At 38.3% G+C, this 25,527-nt stretch overlaps 1 protein-coding gene across 5 annotated transcripts in view; it reads right to left on the bottom strand.

Moving 5' to 3' along the window:
- Window positions 1–25,303, bottom strand: part of API5 (apoptosis inhibitor 5) — a 37,543-nt gene extending 12,240 nt beyond the window's left edge. For 3 of the 5 annotated variants that reach the window (XM_082410503.1, XM_082410507.1, XM_082410505.1), the window contains exons 1-8: window positions 25,081–25,303; window positions 10,843–11,004; window positions 9,667–9,760; window positions 9,109–9,174; window positions 8,446–8,597; window positions 6,999–7,205; window positions 5,953–6,057; window positions 4,735–4,824 (exon numbers count right to left, since the gene is read on the bottom strand). In XM_082410503.1, coding sequence (XP_082266629.1) covers window positions 4,735–4,824; window positions 5,953–6,057; window positions 6,999–7,205; window positions 8,446–8,597; window positions 9,109–9,174; window positions 9,667–9,760; window positions 10,843–11,004; window positions 25,081–25,149 — 945 coding nt within the window. In that variant the 5' untranslated portion in view covers window positions 25,150–25,303. The remainder of the gene's footprint in view (window positions 1–4,734; window positions 4,825–5,952; window positions 6,058–6,998; window positions 7,206–8,445; window positions 8,598–9,108; window positions 9,175–9,666; window positions 9,761–10,842; window positions 11,005–25,080) is intronic. The other 2 variants (XM_082410504.1, XM_082410506.1) reach the window with 1 other exon arrangement.
- Between the last annotated feature and the right edge of the window lie 224 nt (window positions 25,304–25,527).

Raw genomic sequence — 25,527 nt, 5'->3', positions numbered from 1 at the left:
ACGGCACGCTTTTAAGACATGAAGCATTAAAAACTAACAAGATCAGAAATTTAAGTAAGATATCCCTTTTACATATTGGATCAATAACCCAGCCTGTCAACATCCCATATTAACCTATAGTATAGCTGCTACTACTGCTACTACTACTACTGACAGTGAAAGTGACTAACATTTATTAGGTACTAGGCAGATGAACGAACTGAAGTTCTGAGAGCTTAGGTAAGTTTCCCAGAGTTAATAAGCTGAAGAGGCAGGATTCAACCTGGGTTTGACATCAAAAGCTGATGTTCTTAAAACAGTATGGAGGTTCCTTAAAAAACTAAAAATAGAGTTACCATATGATCCAACAATCCTACTCCTGGGCATATATCCAGAGAAAACTCTAATTCAAAAAGATACATGCACCCCAATGTTCATAGCAGCACTACTTACAATAGCCAAGATATGGAAGCAACCTTAATGTCCATCAACAGATGAATGGATAAAGATGTGGTATATATATATATGTAGACACACACACATATACACAAACAATGGAATACGACTCAGCCATAAAAATGGATGCAATAATGCCATTTGCATTATGGATGCCATTGCAACATGGATGGACCTAGAGATTATCATACCAAATGAAGTATGTCAGACAGAAAAACAAATATCTTACGATGTCACTTATATGTGGAATCTAAAATATGATACAAATGAACTTATTTACAAAACAGAAACAGACTCACAGACATAGAAAATAAACTTATGGTTACCAAAGGGGAAAGGAGGGGGAGGGATAAATAAGGAGTTTGGGATTAGCAGATACAAACTACTATATATAAAATTAAGATAAACAACAAGATCCTACCATATAGCACAGGAAACTATATTCAATATCTTATAATATGGGCTTCCCTGGTGGCGCAGTGGTTGAGAATCTGCCTGCTAATGCAGGGGACACGGGTTCGAGCCCTGGTCTGGGAAGATCCCACATGCCACGGAGCAACTGGGCCCGTGAGCCACAATTACTGAGCCTGCGCATCTGGAGCCTGTGCTCCGCAACAAGAGAGGCCGCAATAGTGAGAGGCCCGCGCACCGCAATGAAGAGTGGTCCCCGCTTGCTGCAACTAGAGAAAGCCCTCGCACAGAAACGAAGACCCAACACAGCCATAAATAAATAAATAAATAAATAAATAAAAAGAAAATAGTCACTTAAAGGACAAAAAAATTAAAAAAAAAATCTTATAATAAACCATAATGGAAAAGAATATGAAAAAGAATATATATAACTGGATCACTCTGTTGTACACTAGAAACTAATACAACATTGTAAATCAACTATACTTAAAACAAAAAAAAAGTTGATGCTCCTAGAAAAAATACTCCTAAAAGTTATATGGAACCAGAAAAGACCCCAAATAGCCAAAGAAATCCAGAGAAAGAACAAAGCAACAGGCATCACACTTCCTGATTTCAAGCTAGGCTATAAAGTTACAGTCATCAAAACAGTACAGTACTGGCATAAAAAAAGAGAAACAGACCAATGGAACAGAATCAAGAGCCCAGAAATACACCCAAGCATAGATGGTCAACTAATATTTGACAAGGGAGCCAAGAATATTCAATGGAGAAAAGACAGTCTCTTCAGTAGATGGTGCTGGGAAACTAGATATGCACATGTAAAACAATGAAACTGCACCCATATCTTACACCACTCACAAAAATTAACTTGAAATGGTTAAGGACTTAAGTGTAAGACCTGAAACCATGAAATTCCTAGAAGAAAACATAGGAATAAAGCTCCTTGATGTGGGTCATGGTAATGATTTTTTGGGTATGACACCTAAATCACAAGCCACAAAATAAAAAAACAAATGGGACCGCATCAAACTAAAAAGCTTCTATATAGCAAACTGAAAAGATAACCTGTGAAATGGAAAAATGTATTTGCAAACTATGTATCTGACAAGGGGTTAATATCCAAAATATATAAATACACATACAGCCCAACAGCAAAAAACCAAATAATCCAATCAAAAAACGGACAAAAGAACTTTAACAGACATTTCTCCAAAGAAGATACGAAGGCCAACAAGCACATGAAAAGATGCTCAACATCACTAGTCATTAGGGAATTGCAAATTAAAACCACAGTGAGATATTGGCTCATACCTGTTAGAATGGCCATCATCAAAAAGACAAGAGATAGGGGCAGTTTTGGAAGTTTTAGCTAAGGCAATCAGAGAAGGAAAAGAAATAAAAGGGATCCAAATCAGAAAAGAAAAAGTAAAACTTTGACTGTCTGCAGATGACATGATACTGTACATAGAGAATCCTAAAGATGCTACCAGAAAACTACTAGATCTAATCAATGAATTTTGTAAAGTAGCAGGATACAAAATTAATGCACAGAAATCTCTTGCATTCCAAACACTAACAACAAAAAATCTGAAAGAGAAATTAAGGAAACATTCCCATTTACCACTGCAACAAAAAGAATAAAATATCTAGGAATAAATCTACCTAAGGAGACAAAAGACCTGTATGCAGAAAACTATAAGACACTGATGAAAGAAATCAAAGATTATACAAACAGATGGAGAAATATACCATGTTCTTGGATTGGAAGAATCAACATTGTGAAAATGACTATACTACCCAAAGCAATCTACAGATTCAATGCAATCCCTATCAAACTACCAATGGCACTGTTCACAGAACTAGAACAAAAAATTTTACAATTTGTATGGAAACGCGAAAGACCCTGAATAGCCAAAGCAATCTTGAGAAAGAAAAATGGAGCTGGAGGAATCAGGCTCCCGGACTTCAGACTATACTACAAAGCTACAGTAATCAAGAAAGTATGGTACTGGCACAAAAACAGAAATATAGATCAATGGAACAGTATAGAAAGCCCAGAGATAAACCCACACACATATGGTCCCCTTATCTTTGACAAAGGAGGCAAAAATATACAACACAGAAAAGACAGCCTCTTCAATAAGTGGTGCTGGGAAAACTGGACAGCTACATGTAAAAGAATGAAATCAGAACACTTCCTAACACTATACACAAAAATAAACTCAAAATGGATTAAAGACCTAAATGTAAGGCCAGATACTATAAAACTTAGAGGAAAACACAGGCAGAACACTCTATGACATAAATCACAGCAAGATCCTTTTTGACCCACCTCCTAGAGTAATGGAAATAAAAACAAAAATAAACAAATGGGACCTAATGAAACTTAAAAGCTTTTGCACAGCAAAGGAAAACATAAGCAAGACGAAAAGACACCTCTCAGAATGGGAGAAAATATTTGCAAACAAAGCAAATGACAAAGGATTAATCTCCAAAATATACAAGCAGTTCATGCAGCTCAGTATCAAAAAAACAAACAACCCAATCCAAAAATGGGCAGAAGACCTAAACAGACATTTCTCCAAAGATATACAGATTGCCAACAAACACATGAAAGAATGCTCAACATCACTAATCATTAGAGAAAGGCAAATCAGAACTGCAATGACGTATCACCTCACACCGGTCAGAATGGCCATCATCAAAAAAATCTACAAACAATAAATGCTGGAGAGGGTATGGAGAAAAGGGAACCCTCTTGCACTGTTGGTGGGAATGTAAATTGATACAGCCACTATGGAGAACATTATGGAGGTTCCTTAAAAAACTAAAAATAGAACTACCATACGACCCAGCAATCCCACTACTGGGCATATACCCTGAGAAAACCATAATTCAAAAAGAGTCATGTACCACAATGTTCACTGCAGCACTATTTACAATAGCCAGGACATGGAAGCAACCTAAGTGTCCATCGACAGATGAATGGATAAAGGTGTAGCACATATATACGATGGAATATTACTCAGCCATAAAAAGAAACGAAATTGAGTTACTTGTAGTGAGGTGGATGGACCTAGAGTCTGTCATACAGAGTGAAGTTAGCCAGAAAGAAAAGAACAAATATCATATACTAATGCATATATGTGGAATCCAGAAAAATGGTACAGATGAACCTATCTGTACGGCAGGAATAGAGACGTAGAGGTAGAGAACGGACATGCGGACATGGAGGGTAAGGGGAGGGTGGGACGAATTGGGAGATTAGGTTTGACATAAATACACTACCATGTGTAGAAGAGACAGCTAGCGGGAACCTGCTGTATAGCACAGGGAGCTCAGCTCAGTGCTCTGTGATGACTTAGACAGGTGGGATGGAGGGGGGTTGGCAGGGAGGTCCAAGAGGGAGGGGTTTTATGTATATATATATAGCTTATTCACTTCATTGTACAGTAGAAACTAACAAAACATTGTAAAGCAATTATACTCCAACTAAAAACAAAAAAAGATGGCCTATTTCCTCCACAATTATGATTAATGGCTTTATTTCCAGGTTGCTAAAGCCATTTGGCCTTGAGCAGTAACCCTGATGGTGATCTGGTGCAAACATTTAAAATATTTTGATAAAGGAATAGCAGAAAGACTTACTATATAAATCCTGTTATTATATTTTGTCTAAAGCATCAACAACAGAAGAAGTGCCAAAGATTAAAACAGATTTTATTTTTAAAGTAAACAACGTGTGGTCTGAGCAGCTAACAACACTACAATTATTATCTAAATCATTTCAAAATCTGGTTCTCCATAATCTAGAAATTAATACTACACTATTAGACTTTGGGGCTCTATACTGACTATGCCATAAGGAAAGAAAAAAGTTCTTACCAATAACTTATCAAACAATTTCCTTAAATTTGTTTCTAGCTTTTCCATGTCACCACAAAATGAACTCATTTCAGCCAACAGTTTCAATACCTAAAACACACAATTCACTGTTATTAGCATTCTTTTTGAATGAGCAAGGGTTATAAAATAATAATTATTCCACATAACTATTTAATACTGCTTATTTTTCAATTAGGCTTTTACAGAATCATAACATTTGAACTGGAAAAAAAATTTAGAGATGCAGCCCTATTTTACTGTTGAGGAAACTGAAGGTCAGAGAGATTATGTGACTTGGCTAAGTCACAACGTATGTGAGTGGCAGGGCAGACTCTAAAACCCAGATCTCATGACTCTCAATATATCTGTGAGAATTAGTAAGGAAAAGAATATACATGACACTTTCTGCTACAGGTTAACAACGTACAAGAAAGAGACAATGAGCAAGAACTCTTAACAGCAAAGAATTATTTACTAACATTTAGGATGGGCCTCCTTTGCCATCAAACTTAGTCTCTGGATACTAACTCAAAGTATCAGTAATTGCCACTATTCTTTAGGTTCATCTCTGCTTTACTCAATTCCAGTCTGATAAGCCAAACCCAGGACATGTGAAGGAAACCACAGTGTAAGTGCACAGTGAGACTCTTCTCTATCCTAAAGACCCATGAAGGAAATGGCACATACATTTCCATATTTCAATTCAATTCCACAATCATTACTAGGTGCTTTTCAGAATTCTACATTAGATTCTGAGGATTCAGAGAGGAAGAAGGCTAAATTGGGGAGAAAAATATAGAGTATTTTATATGCTGTAAAAAAAATGTATATGTACATTACAGTTGAGATATAAAGGGGACAGAGAGTAGTCAATTCTATTGGAGAACGGATAAAGGACGTTTTATGTTAATTGGTTAAATCTGGCTCTATCAGTCATAGAGATAGGAACTGTCATAATTGAACAACATATTTAAAAGTATTAAGGCTACAAAGGCAGAGACTTAGACTATAATGAAAACTATAGGCAGTGTTTTCCTACTGTAGCAAACTCTCAATGAATCCATAAAGCATTCCTATGTAATTAATCCTGGGACAGGTTACTAGCTAGCCACCACCAGGCCTTAAATCTCTTAGAAATCAGATCAAAGTTAGTGGTTTACATTTATGTTGAAATACGGGAATGACTTTTCAGTGCTAAAAGCAGAAATTTTCTCTTACCTCCAACTGTATATCAAGACCCTCCACTGGGGTAGTCAAGGAACTGAGGTTAGGGAGAACTTGCTCACAGAAATAAGTCACAAACCTTGTGGAATGAACATTTTTCTGTAAAAAATCCAAAGAGCACTGAATTGTCAAAAACAAAACAAAAATTATATATATACATGTATTATATTCTCTCAAACAGTAGAATGTCAATAGACAAATGCTCAGTACCAAAGCATCAAGTACTGTGGCTAAAATACAACAGAGTGCATACCCCAGAGCACCCCAGGGATAACCTCAATAGACAATATATACTTTGTTGCAAAGTAATCTGGAGCATTGGGACTTTTATACATCTTTCAACTCTTATTTGATTCTCAGGTCAAATTTGGGGGGAAACTTTAGTGTTGAATTTTAGACTGTACATTCCCCCTTTAGAAGGACAGCTCCTTTATTTATTTATTTAAAAAACATTTATTTATCTATTTGGTTGTGCCGGGTCTTAGTTGTGGCAGGCAGGCTCCTTAGTTGCAGCTCACAGGCTCCTTGGTTGTAGTATGCACGTGGGATCTAGTTCCCTGACCAGGGATCAAACCCAGGCCCCCTGCGTTGGGAGTGCCGAGTCTTAACCACTGCACCACCAGGGAAGTACCAGGACAGCTCCTTTAAATTGTGTTTTTCAAACTTTGCTATGCACATCTCAGAAGATTCATGGCCAGAGGAAGCACAAAGCCAGAGATAAAGAGCAAATGTACCTACAACAACAATCTAAAAAATTTAAGGAAAAAAAAAGTTAAATTACTAAACTAAGTGTTTTAAAAACTCAGTGAAACTATAAAGTATGACGCAAAATCTCAAGACTTTTAAAAAGTCCCTAAGCAAGACTATAAAGAAATTTCTTGCTGCTTTGGGCTCTTCACCTAGGCCTCCATAAAATAAATAATAGCTCCATTGGGTTAATACTTTTATGCAAAGGTTTGAGGAGAACGCTCAAGTGTATATCTATAAAATTTTAAGCTAATAAAGTAATCAAAATACCAGGTATAAAACAAAGAGCTCACAGAGAAGAGGGGTACCGCCTGCCGAGTGCACTGTAAAAGCCTGTCCACACAGTCAGGATCCGAGGGATTGAAGGTTTGTTCCAGGTCAGCCTGTTCAGCCACCAACTCTACCAGTTGCTGCCTTCCACTCACTGTCTGTAAGCTTTTTAACCCAGATAGTATCTTCATAAACAGGACAAATTCCTCACCAGTCACGTCTTCTAGGACCTGGAAAGAGACAATTCAGAACAGTTTTAGTTTCTTTATCATTTGAATGGCAAAGAAATATCAATACTGAAACAGCACAGCAAATTTGTTTTGCAAAGTCAGTTTGCTGCTAATGTTCCTGAAATACTGAAGAGAGGACAACTTCAAGCTTCAGTCAAGTTAGCTTCAGAATAAGCCATGCATTCTCAATGGTGCGCTACATTGTTTCCAATGGAACAAAATTTGGTTCTTGGAAAATTTTACTCTTTTTTTACGTATAAAGCACAGATATACATATAGTACATAAACAGATATACAGTATATCTGTGGTATTAAAATTTCATGGGATAGTGGCTAAGGGAAAAAATATCTAAAAAGGCTCTTCAGGGGGTGATAGCCAAAAAAAAAAAAAAAAAGATGGAGAAAATGTGGCAATAAACTGTTAAATCAGACTCAGTTCCCTATATTTAAAAGCAACCTCATTCACATTAATATGGTAATTGTATACAAAACAGGAGACCATGCAAATTTTAAGTGCTCCATATCAGTAGGTCTAAGCCTTTCTGTTCACTGACCAAAGGAGCAAGCAATCATGACGTATCCCACCAAATAACTAGCTGGGGAATAGGTGAAATATGCTGCTCCTTTCTCTCTCACTAAAGAAATCTTACCGATAAGCAAGTGAGTGGTGCTGTTAGAGAAAATTTTGAATTTTCCTGCACACATAAAAATAAATTATTCCCAAACATTGGTACTGTATGAATGAAAAGTTAATTGTGACGCACCTTTCAAATCTTAGCAACTATAACTATGCCAGCGCTGGGAGCACAAATAAGCATGGTCTCTAGAGCTTATAGTGTCATGGGATAGGATGAAACAATAGGTCATTTCAAGGTGACTTCATTTTCATTCTGAAATGATCCAGAATACTATGGGAGAATATCCTAAAATCAGGGAGGAAGGGCAGGAATTAGGTAAAAATTCCTAAAAGAAATGATTCCTTCCTGATGAATGCATAAATTTTAAGGATAACACCACAAAGGATTTAAATGTGATCAAACCCTTTAAATTAACACATTGATTCATCATTACAAGTGACCAAAGTGCAAAGCACAACATAAGAAAATATTGAAGTTCTACGGTGGTTCTTATGGGATATATCACCTTATACACAAGCCACATATAGCACTGATGAATACTGCTAATTTCAAATATGTTCTTGTGCATTAGAGAAGTTTACTAAAGGATAAATGAAGCTTACCTTCTTGGATTCAGTTAGTATAAGTTCCTCTACTTCCTTTGTTAAGACTTCATCTGGTAAAGTCTTAAGTTTTGTAGAAAGGAATTTAATTGCTCGTTCTCTAACAATGTCCTCTCCTTGAAGAATTTGGCTGAACAAGCCACCTAAAGTCCCTGCAAAACAAAACAGTTGCATGTAGCAAGTCAATTCTATATAGGAATGAAAATTTTCAAGTTAACTTGAATTACAGTATTTCTTTTCAAGTGAATTAACAAACTTCCTGAATATCACTGATACTGGTTAAACTGTCTGAAATTTCTAAAGCCCCAACCATAAGAGTGATCATATGCTTTGTTCACGGATTCAGAATCAGCTTGAGCATGACTTTCCTTTTCTATCACTATTAATAATAAATAAACTCAGGTATTTTGGAAGAATTTCTTTAAAGTGGCAAAGGGAGTTTTTCCAATAGATTTCTAAGGGAAAATTTGATCTGTTTTTGCAATTATTTCTGCTGGTTTTTCGAGTCACAAACATCTTGAGCTAAGCTTTTTTTGGAGAACACTTAGAATTTTTATGAAACAGATGTCTGGGTGAATCCCAGACTTCACCCTTAATGAGTACTGCCAAACTCCCCAATTTTTTAGGACATTGAACACAATTCAGAACAAGAAGTGGCCTTACCTTTTGCATCCATCTTAAATATACTTAATAGGGCATTGTTCACTAAGTTAAATTCTGCAGAGTCATCTGGATAGAAAAAAAGTGGTACAATGTATAAAATAAATGAAAAATATCATCTGCTTCATTTTCAAACTTAAGACTCAACATAGTTTCTCACAGATTACATTGAGAGGAGACATATAACTAAGCATTTCTCTCAAGCACCAAGAAAATACATCTTTCTTGTAAGGGTAGAGAACCTGATCTAGTGTACCTGGAAAGCTCTTATGTTAAGAGGGTACAATTAAGAAACTACAGGAAATTGGGGGGTGGGGGGATGGTGGTGAATAAAAATTCCCCGAAGAATCCAGTCATTATACCTTTATGAACAGAATTCAAAACAAAACTAGAAATTAGATAATCACAAGTCAGTACGCTTCAAACTACTGAATAAAAAAGAGAATTTAAATTTCTATCAGAGGTAGCACCTTCAGAAAAAAAAAAAAGCTAAGAAAAACAGAGTCATTATTTCAGAGAGAATTTATATTTAGATAAAAGGGTATTAATAAAATTCCTTACCTGTCTGCAAAAGTTGGGTTAGTATATCTGCCACTCGGGGAAGATTTTCTCCAGTGGCAAATTGAGGCAGCTCTTTAATTGCCTGCCGTCGAATCTGAACATAATTTCAAACAAAAAATTAACCAAATACTATCATAAACAAAAACAACCTCAACCTTTAAAGAAAACAAAAACCACAGACAAACCATATAGGGGCATATGAGTCACAAAAATATGAGATTTTTAGCAGTTTTAGAAATAATTTACTCCAATTTAATATTCAAGCTTCACAGAATACTAAAACAAAATGTGGTGGAAAGGGACATTAAATACAATTATCTGGAGTAGGCAGATTTGAGATTATAAACAACAGTTTATATGCTGATTATACACAACTGTTGGGTTTTTACTACCTGTGGGTACATAATACAGTATCCCTCAAGAATGGCTACAGTGTCAATATCATATCTAATAACTATTTACTTTAGAATTTTCAGTATTGACTACTTAATACATTTGTGAATACATTCTGTGAACTTCATTCCAAATATGTGATCGTGGCTTATCTAGTTTAACATAAAAGTGCAAAGGAGTTAAATCTAACAAATTACGCATGAAATCATGATTTCATTTGAAAAGCCAGGGGCTAATAGTTGAAAATTCTTAGGAACCTGTATCAGCAGCCAGAAATGCTAATGGTTAATTCTGTTCCAAGGAAAAACTATTTCTTTTTATTCTAGTAATCACATACAATTTTTTCACAGGTCAATTATTTTTCTGCTATGCAAAATATTTAGGGGTGTTGAAACTATATTTTATGCTGCAATACTATTATTATTTTAAATATCCAATCAAGCATAAATTGACTACAAACTAACACTAGTCTGATTTCATATGCACAATGCGTAATAATCTAAGGAAAAGATGTGAGCCACAACCATTTTCAACAGTGGATAACAAATAAGCAAAACAAAGTATTATGTGATTCTATAGATTTTTCACAGTTGAAAGAACTAATATATTTTCTTACATGTAGATTTAAGCCTTGGTATGTTGTCACACCAGGCCACACTGCAGTATTTTATTGTGCACTGATATGATTGGTACTTCAGTTATATTAGCTACACACAGAAAATGTCTGAAAATGGCAAAAGCAACATCTGAAAACTTGTTGAAAAGTGTCAGACATAAACTTACTGATACGTCTTCATCCTCACAGAGGTCTAACTGTGCATTGATAGCAGAATCAGCCAATTCTGGAAAATGCTTAAAGAATTTTGGAATAAACTGAGCTGCTAATCTTTTTTCCTTGGTACCACCTTTGACACCATCCAATATCACTTGATAAGCATCTTTATGCTGAAAGAAAGAATGAAGTAGAAAAGAAACACAATTTTGAAGGATGGGAAGCTAAACAAACTTCTTTGAGTCTGCTTTAAATTAGCTAAATTTTACATAGGCTACGAAATGGGCTTATTTTTGGAGTTTTACTGCTTAAATTTGACAGCTACCTTCCTACTATCTGCTCCCTGTCCCCCATGTTATTATTTGTGAGTTGGGAAAGAGAGAAAAATGACTCTAATATTAAGTGGAAAAAGCAAGTTTGTTATGTACCAACACTTCTTTATTCTAGTGATTACTGACCCTAGCCTTGTGATTGTATCATGCTTTAAAAATTTATAATGAATATAATAGAATTCTCAAAGAATTGTTACATTTACTTAAATATACTTATCTGTTTCCAATTAGCACCTTGCAGAAGGTAGAGAGAATACACTCCTGAAATTAAGCAATATGAGGAAGGTTAGGAACCTTTATTTTGCCTCATATTTTAGGATATAAAAATGGTAATTCATTCTATATGGCCAGCCAATTTCGATGAAGACAGATGCTAATATCACATATTTAACTTTTCATTAAAATAATACATTCAAAGCTCATTTGTTTCCTTTAAAAAAAAAATCAGAAGTGCTGTACCTCAGATACTCATAATGTGAAGAATCAACAAGTTCCCAATCCCCCCTACACACTTGCCTCCAAACCAGTCCTTTTATTAAATGGATCAGCTGGCAAACAAAGTAATAAATATCACAGCTACAGAATACTTTTAATTCCTGGAAAACCTTAAACATAATACAAATACCAAATATGTATTTACTCTGTATAAAGCAATTCTCTAAATGCTTTAGATAAGTGAGTTTACTTTATGCCATCAAGAGCGGATAACTAAAGAACAGCCAATGGATTAGAGAATTACCACAAATTTAGTTTTGTGATAATTCTTCTCATGGACAATATACTGTGTTAAGTGAAAAAAAATATAGCAAGATGAAAAGTTATTTAGGTTCAGTGGGATCTCAATTAAGGACATTATTATTATTATCATTATTTTTGGCCGCCCTACAAGGCATGCAAGATCTTAGTTCCCCAACCAGGGATCGAACCCGTGCCCCCTGCAGTGGAAGCTCAAAGCCTTGACCGCTGGACCACCAGGGAAGTCCCAAGGACATTAAAAAATAATCAGAAATAAAGTGCTCCATGTATCAAAGGGCTATGATCACAATTAGATCTTCTAAAGGTACACATTTTAATATAATCTGCATAATTACTAGATTACTTTAAAAGTTCATAGATTGACAACCTATCTAAAAACACAAATTCTAAAAATTAGTTCTAATAAATTCCATCAAACTGATTAATGACAACTCCTTCTACTATCTTAAACATTAATACCACCCCCTAAATAACAGAAATTTCTGTGAATAAGGTTAGTTTCCTCATGAAATGCAGACACAAAATCAGTCTTCAGGAGTTACTACTTCAAAAGTGTATTATACACTTTTGGGCTTCCCTGGTGGTGCACTGGTTAAGAATCCACCTGCCAATGCAGGAGACATGGATTCGAGCCCTGGGCCAAGAAGATCCCACATGCCGCAGAGCAACTAAGCTCGTGCACCACAACTACTGAGCCTGCGCTCTAGAGCCCACAAGCCACAACTACTGAGCCCACAAGCCACAACTACTGAAGCCCGCGCGCCTAGAGCCCGTGCTCTGCAACAAGAGAAGCCACGGCAATGAGAAGCCCACGCACCACAACGAAGAGCAGCCCCCACTTGCCGCAACTAGAGAAAGCCCACATGCAGCAACGAAGACCCAGTGCAGCCAAAAATAAATAAGTTTATATTAAAAAAAGTGTATTATACACTTTTTAGTGCAAAGGTTCGAAAAAATCATAGCTGACTTCTCTACCAATGTACACTCCTGTAGCTTGCTTCATAGCTTCTAGTAGACTTCATAAAATTGAAGTATTGAGCAGTCTGACATCCTTAGTTTTTGCAGAGTATCACAATCCAATTTCCTTTAACTCAAACTTCAGACTTTACTTATAAACCCCTTTGAATTGTCTAAAATTCACTGTCTAAAATTAAATGAAGGATCCCTGCTTAAAACAACCCATCCCTCTACCAAGGGGAAAAAAATGTGGAATAGAATAAAAAGGGATTATTAGCAACACTTACTGAAAGCCTGCATGGAACTGTGGAATGCCTTCTGTACGTGCCTCACAATAATCCTGAGTTAGGTGTTACTATCCTTGTTTTTCAGATGAGAAAACCAAGGCTTAGAGAAGTGAAATAATTTGTCCAGAACCACATATAGTTAGTTAAGTAGCAGACCCAGGACCTGAACATAGTTCTGATGGGCTTTTAAGTCAAGATCTGTGCCTAATACCAAGCTTCTTTAATTGGAATCTTTCAAATTAGTGTCCTGAGATCTTAATTAACAAAGGAGGAGAGAAAGAAAAGCTTGCCAGATCGAGGATTGTCAAAGGTAAAATTTCAGTCCTAAATACAGTCACCACACAGGCATATAAATTGAAATGTAGTACACTAAACAGCAAGACCTTTGGAAAGTTAAGACATTTTAACATAGTCATAATAGAAATCAAAGTTTTTACCATTAATAGGCATCAGTTCTATCAAATAATTTCACAGACATTACTAATAGACTTCAACTAATTATCCTTTATGAAATGCAAAATAAAATTATATTCTTCCTTGCCAGCTTTTTGAATTATTTGTCTTTTAACTGTAGTACAGGGACAGGACTTTTTAACAGAAATCTCCCTAAAGTAATTACTACCTCTGCTTTTCAAAGTAGGAAACAAGATATAAGTGATATTTGCAGTGATCATAGTGATTTAGTAACAGGTAGGAATGTAACCATAAGAAAATGTTTCAAATACTACACAGCACTGTGTATCTTTGTTTTTCCAACAGTTGTATTTATATTTTAGCGGGATAAATTAATGATCCTAATAAGAAGCTTTAATTGTAAATGCTTTTAATGGATTTCTAAAGCTGTGTATTTGTGTGATTTTAATTTCTAATTAAAGGAGGAAACTCTAAAGAAATCTCTAAGATATTTTCAAGTAAAAAAGTCAGTTACAATTTGATCCACATTTGGCAGACACATTCTAAAAGTAAAACCTTGCAATTATGATTGTCAAATCACAACCGATATGCATAAGTGGTCACTGACGTGCCGGGTAAGCCACGTTTGGGTCCAGGATGCAGCCTTTATGAAATAAAGCATTATTTTAGAGAAGAAAGGGTGTAGTTTCAACAAATTTCTCTAGTATGACATAAAAAGAAAATGGATAAGCTAAGCTATACTACTTCCTTCCTCAGGCTCAAATAATAAACATAGTTTGAATTTAATACAAGTGTTAAACTGTTAACACTTCTACATTATTTTTGAGTGATTATGAACTTGGTTGGTCTGTGATTTTAGCTTAAGCATACCAAAAAAAGTACCAAAAGAATGCTATTTCATGAAATATAAGTCAGTAAAGCTTATACTCTTCCACACTTAGGAGCCAATATACTCCTGCGTAAGAGAACACAGAAGGAAGGAGGAGCTTCAAGATGGCGGAAGAGTAAGACGCGGAGATCACCTTCCTCCCCAGAAATACATCAGAAATACATCTACATGTGGAACAACTCCTACAGAACACCTACTGAACGATGGCAGAAGACCTCAGACCTCCCAAAAGGCAAGAAACTCCCCACGTACCTGGGTAGGGCAAAAGAAAAAAGAAAAAACAGAGACAAAAGAATAGGGACGGGACCTGCACCAGTGGGAGGGAGCTGTGAAGGAGGAAAGGTTTCCACACACTAGGAAGCCACTTCGTGGGTGGAGACTGCGGGTGGCGGAGGGGGTTAGCTTTGGAGCCACGGGGGAGAGCGCAGCAACAGGGTGCGGAGGGCAAAGCGGAGAGATTCCCGCACGGAGGATCAGTGCCGACCAGCACTCACCAGCCCGAGAGGCTTGTCTGCTCACCCGCCGGGGCGGGCGGGGCTGGGAGCTGAGGCTCGGGCTTCAGAGGTCAGATCCCAGGGAGAGGACTGGGGTTGGCAGCGTGAACACAGCCTGAAGGGGCTAGTGCGCCACAGCTAATCGGGAGGGAGTCCAGGAAAAAGTCTGGAGCTGCCGAAGAGGCTAGAGACTTTTTCTTGCCTCTTTGTTTCCTGGTGCGCGAAGAGAGGGGATTAAGAGTGCTGCTTAAAGGAGCTCCAGAGACGGGCGCGAGCCGCGGCTATCAGCGCAGACCCCAGAGATGGGCATGAGACGCTAAGGCTGCTGCTGCCGCCACTAAGAAGCCTGTGTGCAAGCACAGGTCACTCTCCACACCTCCCCTCCCGGGAGCCTGTGCAGCCCGCCACTGCCAGGGGCCCGTGATCCAGGGACAACTTCCCCGGGAGAACACACGGCAAACCTCAGGCTGGTGCAACGTCACGCTGGCCTCTGCCACCGCAGGCTGCCCCGAACTCCGTACCCCTCCCTCCCACCGGCCTGAGTGAGCCAGAGCCCCTGAATCAGCTGCTCCTGTCTGGGCAGAAAGAGACGCCCTCAGGCGACCTACATGCAGAGGCAGGGCCAAATCCAAAGCTGAACCCCAGGAGCTGTGCGAACAAAGAAGAGAAAGGGAAGTTTCTCCCAGCAGCCTCAGGAGCAGCGGACTAAATCTCCACAGTCAACTTGATGTACCCTGCATCTGTGGAATACCTGAATAGACAACGAATCATCCCAAATTGAGGAAGTGGACTTTGGGAGCAACAATATATATATTTTTTTCCCTCTTTCTTTTTTTGTGAGTGTGTATGTGTATGCTTCTGTGTGTGATTTTGTCTGTATAGCTTTGCTTTTACCATTTGTCCTAGGGTTCTGTCTGTCCGTTTTTTGTGGGGTTCTTTTAGTATAGTTTTTAGTGCTTGTTATCATTTGTGAATTTGTTTTTTCGTTTGGTTGCTCTCTTCTTCCTTTATTACTCAAAAAAAATTTTTTTGATGATTACTTTTGATTTTAATAACTTTATTTTATCTTATCTTCTTCTTTCTTTTTTTTTCCTCCCTTTTATTCTGAGCCGTGAGGATGTAAGGCTCTTGGTGCTCCAGCCAGGCGTCAGGGCTGTTCCTCTGAGATGGGACAGCCAAGTTCAGGACATTGGTCCACAAGAGACCTCCCAGCTCCATGTAATATCAAATGGCGAAAATCTCCCAGAGATCTCCATCTCAATGCCAAGACCCAGCTCCACGCAACGACCAGCAAGCTCCAGTGCTGGACACCCTATGCCAAACAACTAGCAAGACAGGAACACAGGCCCATCCATTAGCAGAGAGGCTGCCTAAAATCATAATAAGGCCACAGAAAACCCAAAGCACACCAGCAGACATGCACCTGCCCACCAGAAAGACAAGATCCAGCCTCATCCACCAGAACACAGGCACGAGTCCCCTCCACCAGGAAGCCTACACAACCCAGTGAACCAAACTTAACCACTGGGGGCAGATACCAAAAACAACGGGAACGACGAACCTGCAGTCTGTGCAAAGGAGACCCCAAACACAGTAAGTTAAGCAAAATGAGAAGACAGAGAAACACACAGCAGATGAAGGAGCAAGGTAAAAACCCACCAGAACAAACAAATGAAGAGGAAACAGGCAGTCTACCTGAAAAAGAATTCAGGATAATGATAGTAAAGATGATCCAAAATCTTGGAAATAGAATGGAGAAAATACAAGAAACGTTTCACAAGGATCTAGAAGAACTAAAGAGCAAACAAACAGTGATGTACAACACAATAAATGAAATTAAAAATTCTCTAGAAGGGATCAATAGCAGAATAACTGAGGCAGAAGAACGGATAAGTGACCTGGAAGATAAAATAGTGGAAATAACTACTGCAGAGCAGAATAAAGAAAAAAAATGAAAAGAATTGAGGACAGTCTCAGAGACCTCTGGGAGACCATTAAACACACCAACATTCAAATTATAAGGGTCCCAGAAGAAGAGAAAAACAAAGGGACTGAGAAAATATTTGAAAACATTATAGTTGAAAACTTCCCTAATATGGGAAAGGAAATAGTTAATCAAGCACAGGAAGCACAGAGAGTCCCATACAGGATAAATCCAAGGAGAAACACGCCAAGACACATATTAATCAAACTATCAAAAATTAAATACAAAGAAAAAATATTAAAAGCAGCAAGGGAAAAACAACAAATAACATACAAGGGAATCCCCATAAAGTTAAGAGCTGATCTTTCAGCAGAAACTCTCCAAGCCATTAGGGAGTGGCAGGACATATTTAAAGTGATGAAGGGGAAAAACCTACAACCAAGGTCACTCTACCCAGCAAGGATCTCATTCAGATTTGATGGAGAAATTAAAACTTTTACAGACAAGCAAAAGCTAAGAGAATTCAGCACCACCAAACCAGCTCTACAACAAATGCTAAAGGAATTTCTCTAGGCAGGAAACACAACAGAAGGAAAAGACTTACAATAACAAACCCAAAACAATTAAGAATATGGTAATAGGAACATACATATTGATAATTACCTTAAATGTAAATGGATTAAATACTCCAACCAAAAGACACAGACTGCCTGAATGGACACAAAAACAAGACCTGTCTATATGTTGTCTACAAGAGACCCACTTCAGACCTAGGGACACATACAGACTGAAAGTGAGGGGATGGAAAAAGATATTCCATGCAAATAGAAATCAAAAGAAAGATGGAGTAGCAATTCTCATATCAGACAAAATAGACTTTAAAACAAAGACTATTACAAGAGAGAAAGAAGGACACTACATAATGATCAAGGGATCAATCCAAGAAGAATATGTAACAGTTGTAAATATTTATGCACCCAACATAGGAGCACCTCAATACATAAGGCAAATACTAACAGCCATAAAAGGGGAAATCGACAGTAACACAATCAGTGTAGGGGACTTTAACACCCCACTTTCACCAATGGATAGATTCAAAATGAAAATAAAGAAAGAAACACAAGCATTAAATGATACATTAAACAAGATGGACTTAATTGATATTTAAAGGACATTCCATCCAAAAGCAACAGAATACACTTTCTTCTCAAGTGTTCATGGAATGTTCTCCAGGATAGATCATATCTTGGGTCACAAATCAAGCCATGGTAAATTTAAGAAAACTGAAGTCGTATCAAGTATCTTTTCTGACCACAACGCCATGAGACTAGATGTCAATTACAGGAAAAAAATCTGTAAAAAATACAAACACATGGAGGCTAAACAATAAACTACTTAATAACCAAGAGATCACTGAAGAAATCAAAGAGGAGATAAAAAAATACCTAGAAACAAATGACACTGAAAACACGATGACCCAAAACCTATGGGATGCAGCAAAAGCAATTCTAAGAGGGAAGTTTATAGCAATACAATCCTACCTTAAGAAACAACAAACATCTCAAATAAACAACCTAAACTTACACCTAAAGCAATTAGAGAAAGAAGAACAAAAAAGCCCCAAACTTAGCAGAAGAAAAGAAATCATAAAGATCAGATCAGAAATAAATGGAAAAGAAATAAAGGAAACAACAGCAAAGATCAATAAAACTAAAAGCTGGTTCTTTGAGACGATAAACAAAATTGACAAACCCTTAGCCAGACTCATCAAGAAAAACAGGGAGAAGACTCAAATCAATAGAATTAGAAATGAAAAAAGAGAAGTAACAACTGACACGGCAGAAATACAAAGGATCATGAGATATTACTACAAGCAACTATATGCCAATAAAATGGACAACCTGGAAGAAATGGACAAATTCTTAGAAATGCACAACCTTCCAAGACTGAACCAGGAAGAAATAGAAAATACGAACAGACCAATCACAAGCACTGAAATTGAAACTGTGATTAAAAATCTTACAACAAACAAAAGCCCAGGACCAGATGGCTTCACAGGCGAATTCTATCAAACATTTAGAGAAGAGCTAACACCTATCCTTCTCAAACTCTTCCAAAATATAGCAGAGGGAGGAACACTCCCAAACTCATTCTACGAGGCCACCATCACCCTGATACCAAAACCAGACAAAGATGTCACAAAGAAAGAAAACTACAGGCCAATATCACGGATGAACATAGATGCAAAAATCATCAATACTGGCAAACAGAATCCAACAGCACATTAAAAGGATCATACACCATGATCAAGTGGGGTTTATCCCAGGAATGCAAGGATTCTTCAATATACGCAAATCAATCAATGTGATACACCATATTAACAAATTGAAGGAGAAAAACCATATGATCATCTCAATAGATGCAGAGAAAGCTTTCAACAAAATTCAACACCCATTTATGATAAAAACCCTCCAGAAAGTAGGCATAGAGGGAACTTACCTCAACATAATAAAGGCCATATATGACAAACCCACACTAACATCATCCTCAATGGTGAAAAACTGAAACCATTTCCACTAAGATCAGGAACAAGACAAGGTCACCCACTCTCACCACTATTATTCAACATAGTTTTGGAACTTTTAGCCACAGCAATCAGAGAAGAAAAAGAAATAAAAGGAATCCAAATCGGAAAAGAAGAAGTAAAACTGTCACTGTTTGCAGATGACATGATACTATACATAGAGAATACTAAAGATGCTACCAGAAAACTACTAGAGCTAATCAATGAATTTGGTAAAGTAGCAGGATACAAAATTAATGCACAGAAATCTCTAGCATTCCTATACACTAATGATGAAAAATCTGAAAGTGAAATTAAGGAAACACTCCCATTTACCATTGCAACAAAAAGAATAAATCCCTAGGAGTAAACCTACGTAAGGAGACAAAAGACCTGTATGCAGAAAACTATAAGACACTGATTAAAGAAATTAAAGATGATACAAATAGATGGCGAGATATACCACGTTCTTGGATTGGAAGAATCAACATTGTGAAAATGACTATACTACCCAAAGCAATCTACAGAGTCAATGCAATCCCTATCAAACTACCAATGGCATTTTTCACAGAACTAGAACAAAAAATCTCACAATTTGTAAGGAAACACAAAGACCCCGAATAGCCAAAGCAATCTTGAGAAAGAAAAATGGAGCTGGAGGAATCAGGCTCCTGGACTTCAGACTATACTACAAAGCTACAGTAATCAAGACAGTATGGTACTGGCACAAAAACAGAAATACAGAATAATGGAACAGGATAGAAAGCCCAGAGATAAACCCACACACATATGGTCCCCTTATCTTTGAAAAGGAGACAAGAATATCCAGTGGAGAAAAAACAGCCTCTTCTATAAGTGGTGCTGGGAAAACTGGACAGCTACATGTAAAACAATGAAATTAGAACACTCCCTAACACCATACACAAAAATAAACTCAAAATGGATTAAAGACCTAAATGTAAGGCCAGACACTATCAAACTCTTAGAGGAAAACATATGCAGAACACTCTATGACATAAATCACAGCAAGATCCTCTTTGACCCATCTCCTACAGAAATGGAAATAAAAACAAATGGGACCTAATGAAAGTTAAAAGCTTTTGCACAGCAAAGGAAACCATAAACAAGACGAAAAGACAACCCTCAGCATGGGAGAAAATATTTGCAAATGAAGCAACTGAGAAAGGATCATCTCCAAAATTTACAAGCAGCTCATGCAGCTCAACATCAAAAAAACACACAACCCAATCCAAAAATGGGCAGAAGACCTAAACAGACATTTCTCCAAAGAAGATATACAGATTGCCAACACACACATGAAAGAATGCTCAACATCACTAATCATTAGAGAAATGCAAATCAAAACTACAAAGAGATATCATCTCACACCAGTCAGAATGGCCATCATCAAAAAATCTACAAACAATAATGCTGGAGAGGGCGTGGAGAAAAGAGAACCCTCTTGCACTGTTGGTGGGAATGTAAATTGATACAGCCACTATGGAGAACAGTATGGAGGTTCCTTAAAAAACTAACAATAGAACTACCATACGACCCAGCAATCCCACTACTGGGCATATACCCTGAGAAAACCGTAATTCAAAAAGAGTCATGTACCGCAATGTTCACTGCAGCTCTATTTACAATCGCCAGGACATGGAAGCAACCTAAGTGTCCATCAACAGATGAATGGATAAAGAAGATGTGGCACATATATACAATGGAATATTACTCAGCCATAAAAAGAAACAAAATTGAGTTATTTGTAGTGAGGTGGATGGACCCAGAGTGTGTCATACAGAGTGAAGTCAGAAAGAGAAAAACAAATACCGTGTGCTAACACATATGTATGGAATCTGAGAAAAAAAAAAAGGTCATGAAGAACCTAGGGGCAAGACGGGAATAAAGACGCAGACCTACTAGAGAATGGACTTGAGGATATGGGGAGGGGGAAGGGTAAGCTGGGACAAAGTGAGAGAGTGGCAGGGACATATATACACTACCAAATGTAAAATAGCTAGTGGGGAGTAGCCGCATAGCACAGGGAGATCAGCTTGGTGACCACCTAGAGGGGTGGGATAGGGAGGGTGGGAGGGAGGGAGACGCAAGAGGGAAGATATATGGGGATATATGTATATGTATAACTGATTCACTTTGTTATAAAACAGAAACTAATACACCACTGTAAAGCAATTACACTCCAATAAAGATGTTAAAAAAAAAAAGACACAGGAGAAATCCACGTTTAGGCATTATATTGATAGAATCTTAGATCAGCCTAATTGTCAAAATTCCTTAATATTTTTGACTACATAAGATAGAATTAAATATTTACATTTTAAAATTACGTACATTCATAAAAATTTGAGACAAAATTTAAGTTAATGGTGGGCCACGGCTTGCTCTATTATGGCCTGTTGGGAGCCCTGCGTAGAGCACAGTGGAAAAGGGGGTTAGGGAGGTATAAGAACACACAGCAAAGGAAGGAGACTTGACTAAGGAGTAGCAGAGGCAGAGTGGGGGAAAGGGAGACTGAATAAGTAGGTGGAACACAGGAGCTACAAGAGGAAAGATGACAGAGGGACCGGAAGGTTTTGAGGTATTAAACAATGCTTCACTTAGAATTTATGACCTGCTATTTGCTTATTAGAAAATACATGCTTGTGGTTTAAATATATGTGTGTGTGCATGTGTATGTATAAAGTTCCTTTCTTCATTCAAAAGAGATAATCCTTGAAAACAAGGGTTTTGTGTATTTATGTACATGTCTGTTTCTTCTTTGAATATATTTCTTCAAATATCTACTGAAGGGCAGGGTATAATACAAGGAGAGAAAGAAAAAAAAATAAAAGAATTTAAGCCTTAACCTTTACAATTAAGCAAGGGAATAAGAAATTTAGTAAGGGAGTAAGACTTCACAATTTAGTAAGATTTCACAATTTAGTAAGGGAATAAGAAAAGTCCTCACATGAAATAAAATACAAACTTGAAGTTCTATAAATGAATGCACAGTGCCAAGGAGGTTCCAAAAGAGAAAGATCTGGTCTGTTTGAGGCAAGGCAGCTGATAAAACCTCGGAGGACTTGTGTTTTCCTGATATATTTAGAGAGCACGCTCTAAAAGGAGTACCGACAGTAGCAGAGAGGGCACTCCCCTCAGTGGTGGCTCCGTGAGCAGCAACTGCGGTACTCACCTCTTTTAAAAAGGGTGAAAATCAAAATAAAGTTAGAAGGAAGTTCTACACTAAGAAACTCAAATATGGTTTCAAAGTGTCCAGATAGGTACCTGCCAGGAAATTTAAAGTCTTGACTGTAAATCTTACAAGGTGACATGAAAATCTGGCTGTGCTACACTAAGAATGTAAATATTTTTTTCTCTCCTTAAAAAAAACGTGAATGGTGTCCCTTCCGTTAAGTTGGCTCTTGCTTTTGTTAATTAAATTCACATGCAGTATCTTGAAGCTCAATACACCTTTTTGGGTGAGCAGTTTTAGGAATTTTCTCTAAAAGGAAAGAAGTATTACACAATAGAGCAGAATTAGTTGGCATTACGGTTTAGTCCAGCTTCAGTTTTCCCAGAATTCACTATTTGAGGCTGAGCAAATCACAACATTTCATCACCCAAAGATCTTTTTTCCTTATTTAGTTGCTTGACAGTTGTCATTACAGTGTTATGAAGGTACTGATCTCCCATCACCTAAGGGAACCGTGCTAAAATTTTACTGCCCAGCACAGAGTCTGGTACATGGTAGGCACTCAAAAAAATATACTGAATAAATGAAATTGTGGGTCCTCATGAAAGTCTGCATGAAAGGGTCCCTCATGTTTTTCACAAAATTCTGTCTCCTAAGCACTCTTCCTAAATTAAAAGCAGATTTTTGCCTTGAAAAACACTACTGACCTCTTGAGGCAGAACTCTCAATCTAAACTGGTATTTATAATTAAAGACAACATAAGAGGGAAATGTGAGCAACTCTCCATTATTCATAGAATATAAAAACTCTAGTTTGGCTTCTATTTGCTCTAACATACTGTAAGTAGGTGGCTGTCAACCTTTATCCTACTCCAGCAAAAAATGAGGGTGGGGTTATGGGACAGCACTCTGTATACAGTTTCAAAGGTTCCCTAGAAGATTCCTGAATCACCTCTTTGGGAGAGCACCATATAAAAACTGACTTGAGAATCACTGTTGTACCTTTTATTCCATCCCCTCTGCTGATGTGCAACAAAGTCAATTTTAGGGAGAACAATTGACTACAATCTCCCCCAACTCAGTCATAATGAATGAGACTATCTTCACTACTAGTTCTCTCTAGGAACAAAGACAACAAACTCAAACTGAGTGACCATAAGTTTTTCCCACCTTGCCTTAATCGGCAGAAAATGTCTCCTTCACAGCCAACTTAACACACACACCCTATGTACATCTACAACAGACTGACTATCAGTATATATTTCTCATTGATGATGTCAAAATTTCCTACTAAAATGGAAACGTGCAGGGAAGGAAAACCAACTGATACCTGAAAATGGTATATTCACAATTCTAGATTAAGCTAAAATAAGGTCCCCACATCAAAATTTTTTTTTTTGTTCGGCTCAGAAAGGTTCTACCTGAATGTCTGGAAGAGGGGATGGGAGAAGTAAGGCCACAGCTTTGCTAATGTTATCAGACTCTAGGATCTCCCACTCACTACTCCAAGAGATGGGTAAGCAGAAGAATCCCTTGACGTTTTAGGCACTGAAAAGATACAGCATGGGATTTCCAGCAACAATGATCAAGATTACCGCGGGGAGAGCCTGGTTCTTTTCCCAAGAAAACACACAACCACTTGTCAACTCCTCAACTTCAAAGGACTCCAGTACTTGAAAACTCACAAAGAAGCAATGGCTTGTACAGCCAATTCAACACTGCTGAACACCTGCCAGACAACTCTATTTAAAGCTGCACTCTTCCCCAACCTCCCCACGGCCCTGTTATATTTTCTTCACAACACTCTTCATTGGGGGGAGGGGGAAAAGCATCTCTCTTTCTTCTTTATCACTAGTCTCCCTCACTAAAGGTGCTTTCTGGGAGAGCATGTGTTTTTCTGTCTCGCACCTCCAGTGCCCGGCGCAGAGCCTGGTCCATGACAGGCGCTCAAAAAATGTACTGAATAATGAAATCATAAGCCCTCGTTAAAGTCTGGACGAAAGGGCCTTTCTGTATTTCACAAACTTCTGTCTCTCAAACTCTCTTCCTAAATTAATTGCAGATTTTTACCTCAAGAAAGACATTTTTGATCTCTCGAGGACTCTCAATCTAATCTTCCAAGGGACTGAGCGCCACCGAAAAGGAGAAAAACTTCAGTGGAATTTGGAAGACAAGGCTCGGAAAGAGACTGAACGGGGCGGGGAGGCGGGGGGTGCTGAAGAGGCTGTTAGGAAACGCCACGGTGAGTAAAGGCTAATCAAGGGAGGCAGAGGAGCCTGGAACCCGGGGACCGCGCTCTCCCTGGTGAAGCCCGAGTCTGCACTCCCGGCGAGGGGCCCACCCCGACGAAACAGCCGGCGAAGCAGTAGCCCGCGCCGGCCCGGGGAGCGCTTTCGAAAGGCCGCAGAGCGCCGGGCCCCGCAGGCCGCTAGGGAACTCACTTGGCCCACTTGCTCCGTGGCATCAGCTAAGATGCCATAGTTGCGGTAAAGCTCCTCTACGGTCGGCATGGTGAACGACAAGCCCAGGGCCCGCTCCTGCTGTCGTCGTCGCCGGCGCCACCGCCGCCTCTGAAGTTCTCCAAGCCTGCGACCCGCACTGTTACGACTCCAGCTGCCGCCAGTGCAGCCGCCAGTCACCGCGCACGGGACAGCTCCTCCCCCAACGTCCACGTAAAGACGTGCGCGTCGGGAGCGGCCTTCATTGACTGCCAATGCGCCACCTGGTGTTTATTGCCCTCTAGCGGTAGGAGGTGCAAAAAGCGTCAAGGACGATTGAATTAGCTCATGCTTTTTTTTTTTGGCAGGACTGTGCCTGGCTAGGAGCTCTTGGTGCGGGTTGGAGGAAAATACAAAGCTAATTGCGTTTCTGCCTTTAAAAGACCTCAT

The sequence above is a fragment of the Balaenoptera physalus genome (assembly GCF_965194825.1).
Source record: "Balaenoptera physalus genome assembly, chromosome: 10".
In the NCBI taxonomy this organism is placed as follows: domain Eukaryota; kingdom Metazoa; phylum Chordata; class Mammalia; order Artiodactyla; family Balaenopteridae; genus Balaenoptera; species Balaenoptera physalus.
This window is presented reverse-complemented; position numbering and strand designations above follow the sequence as displayed.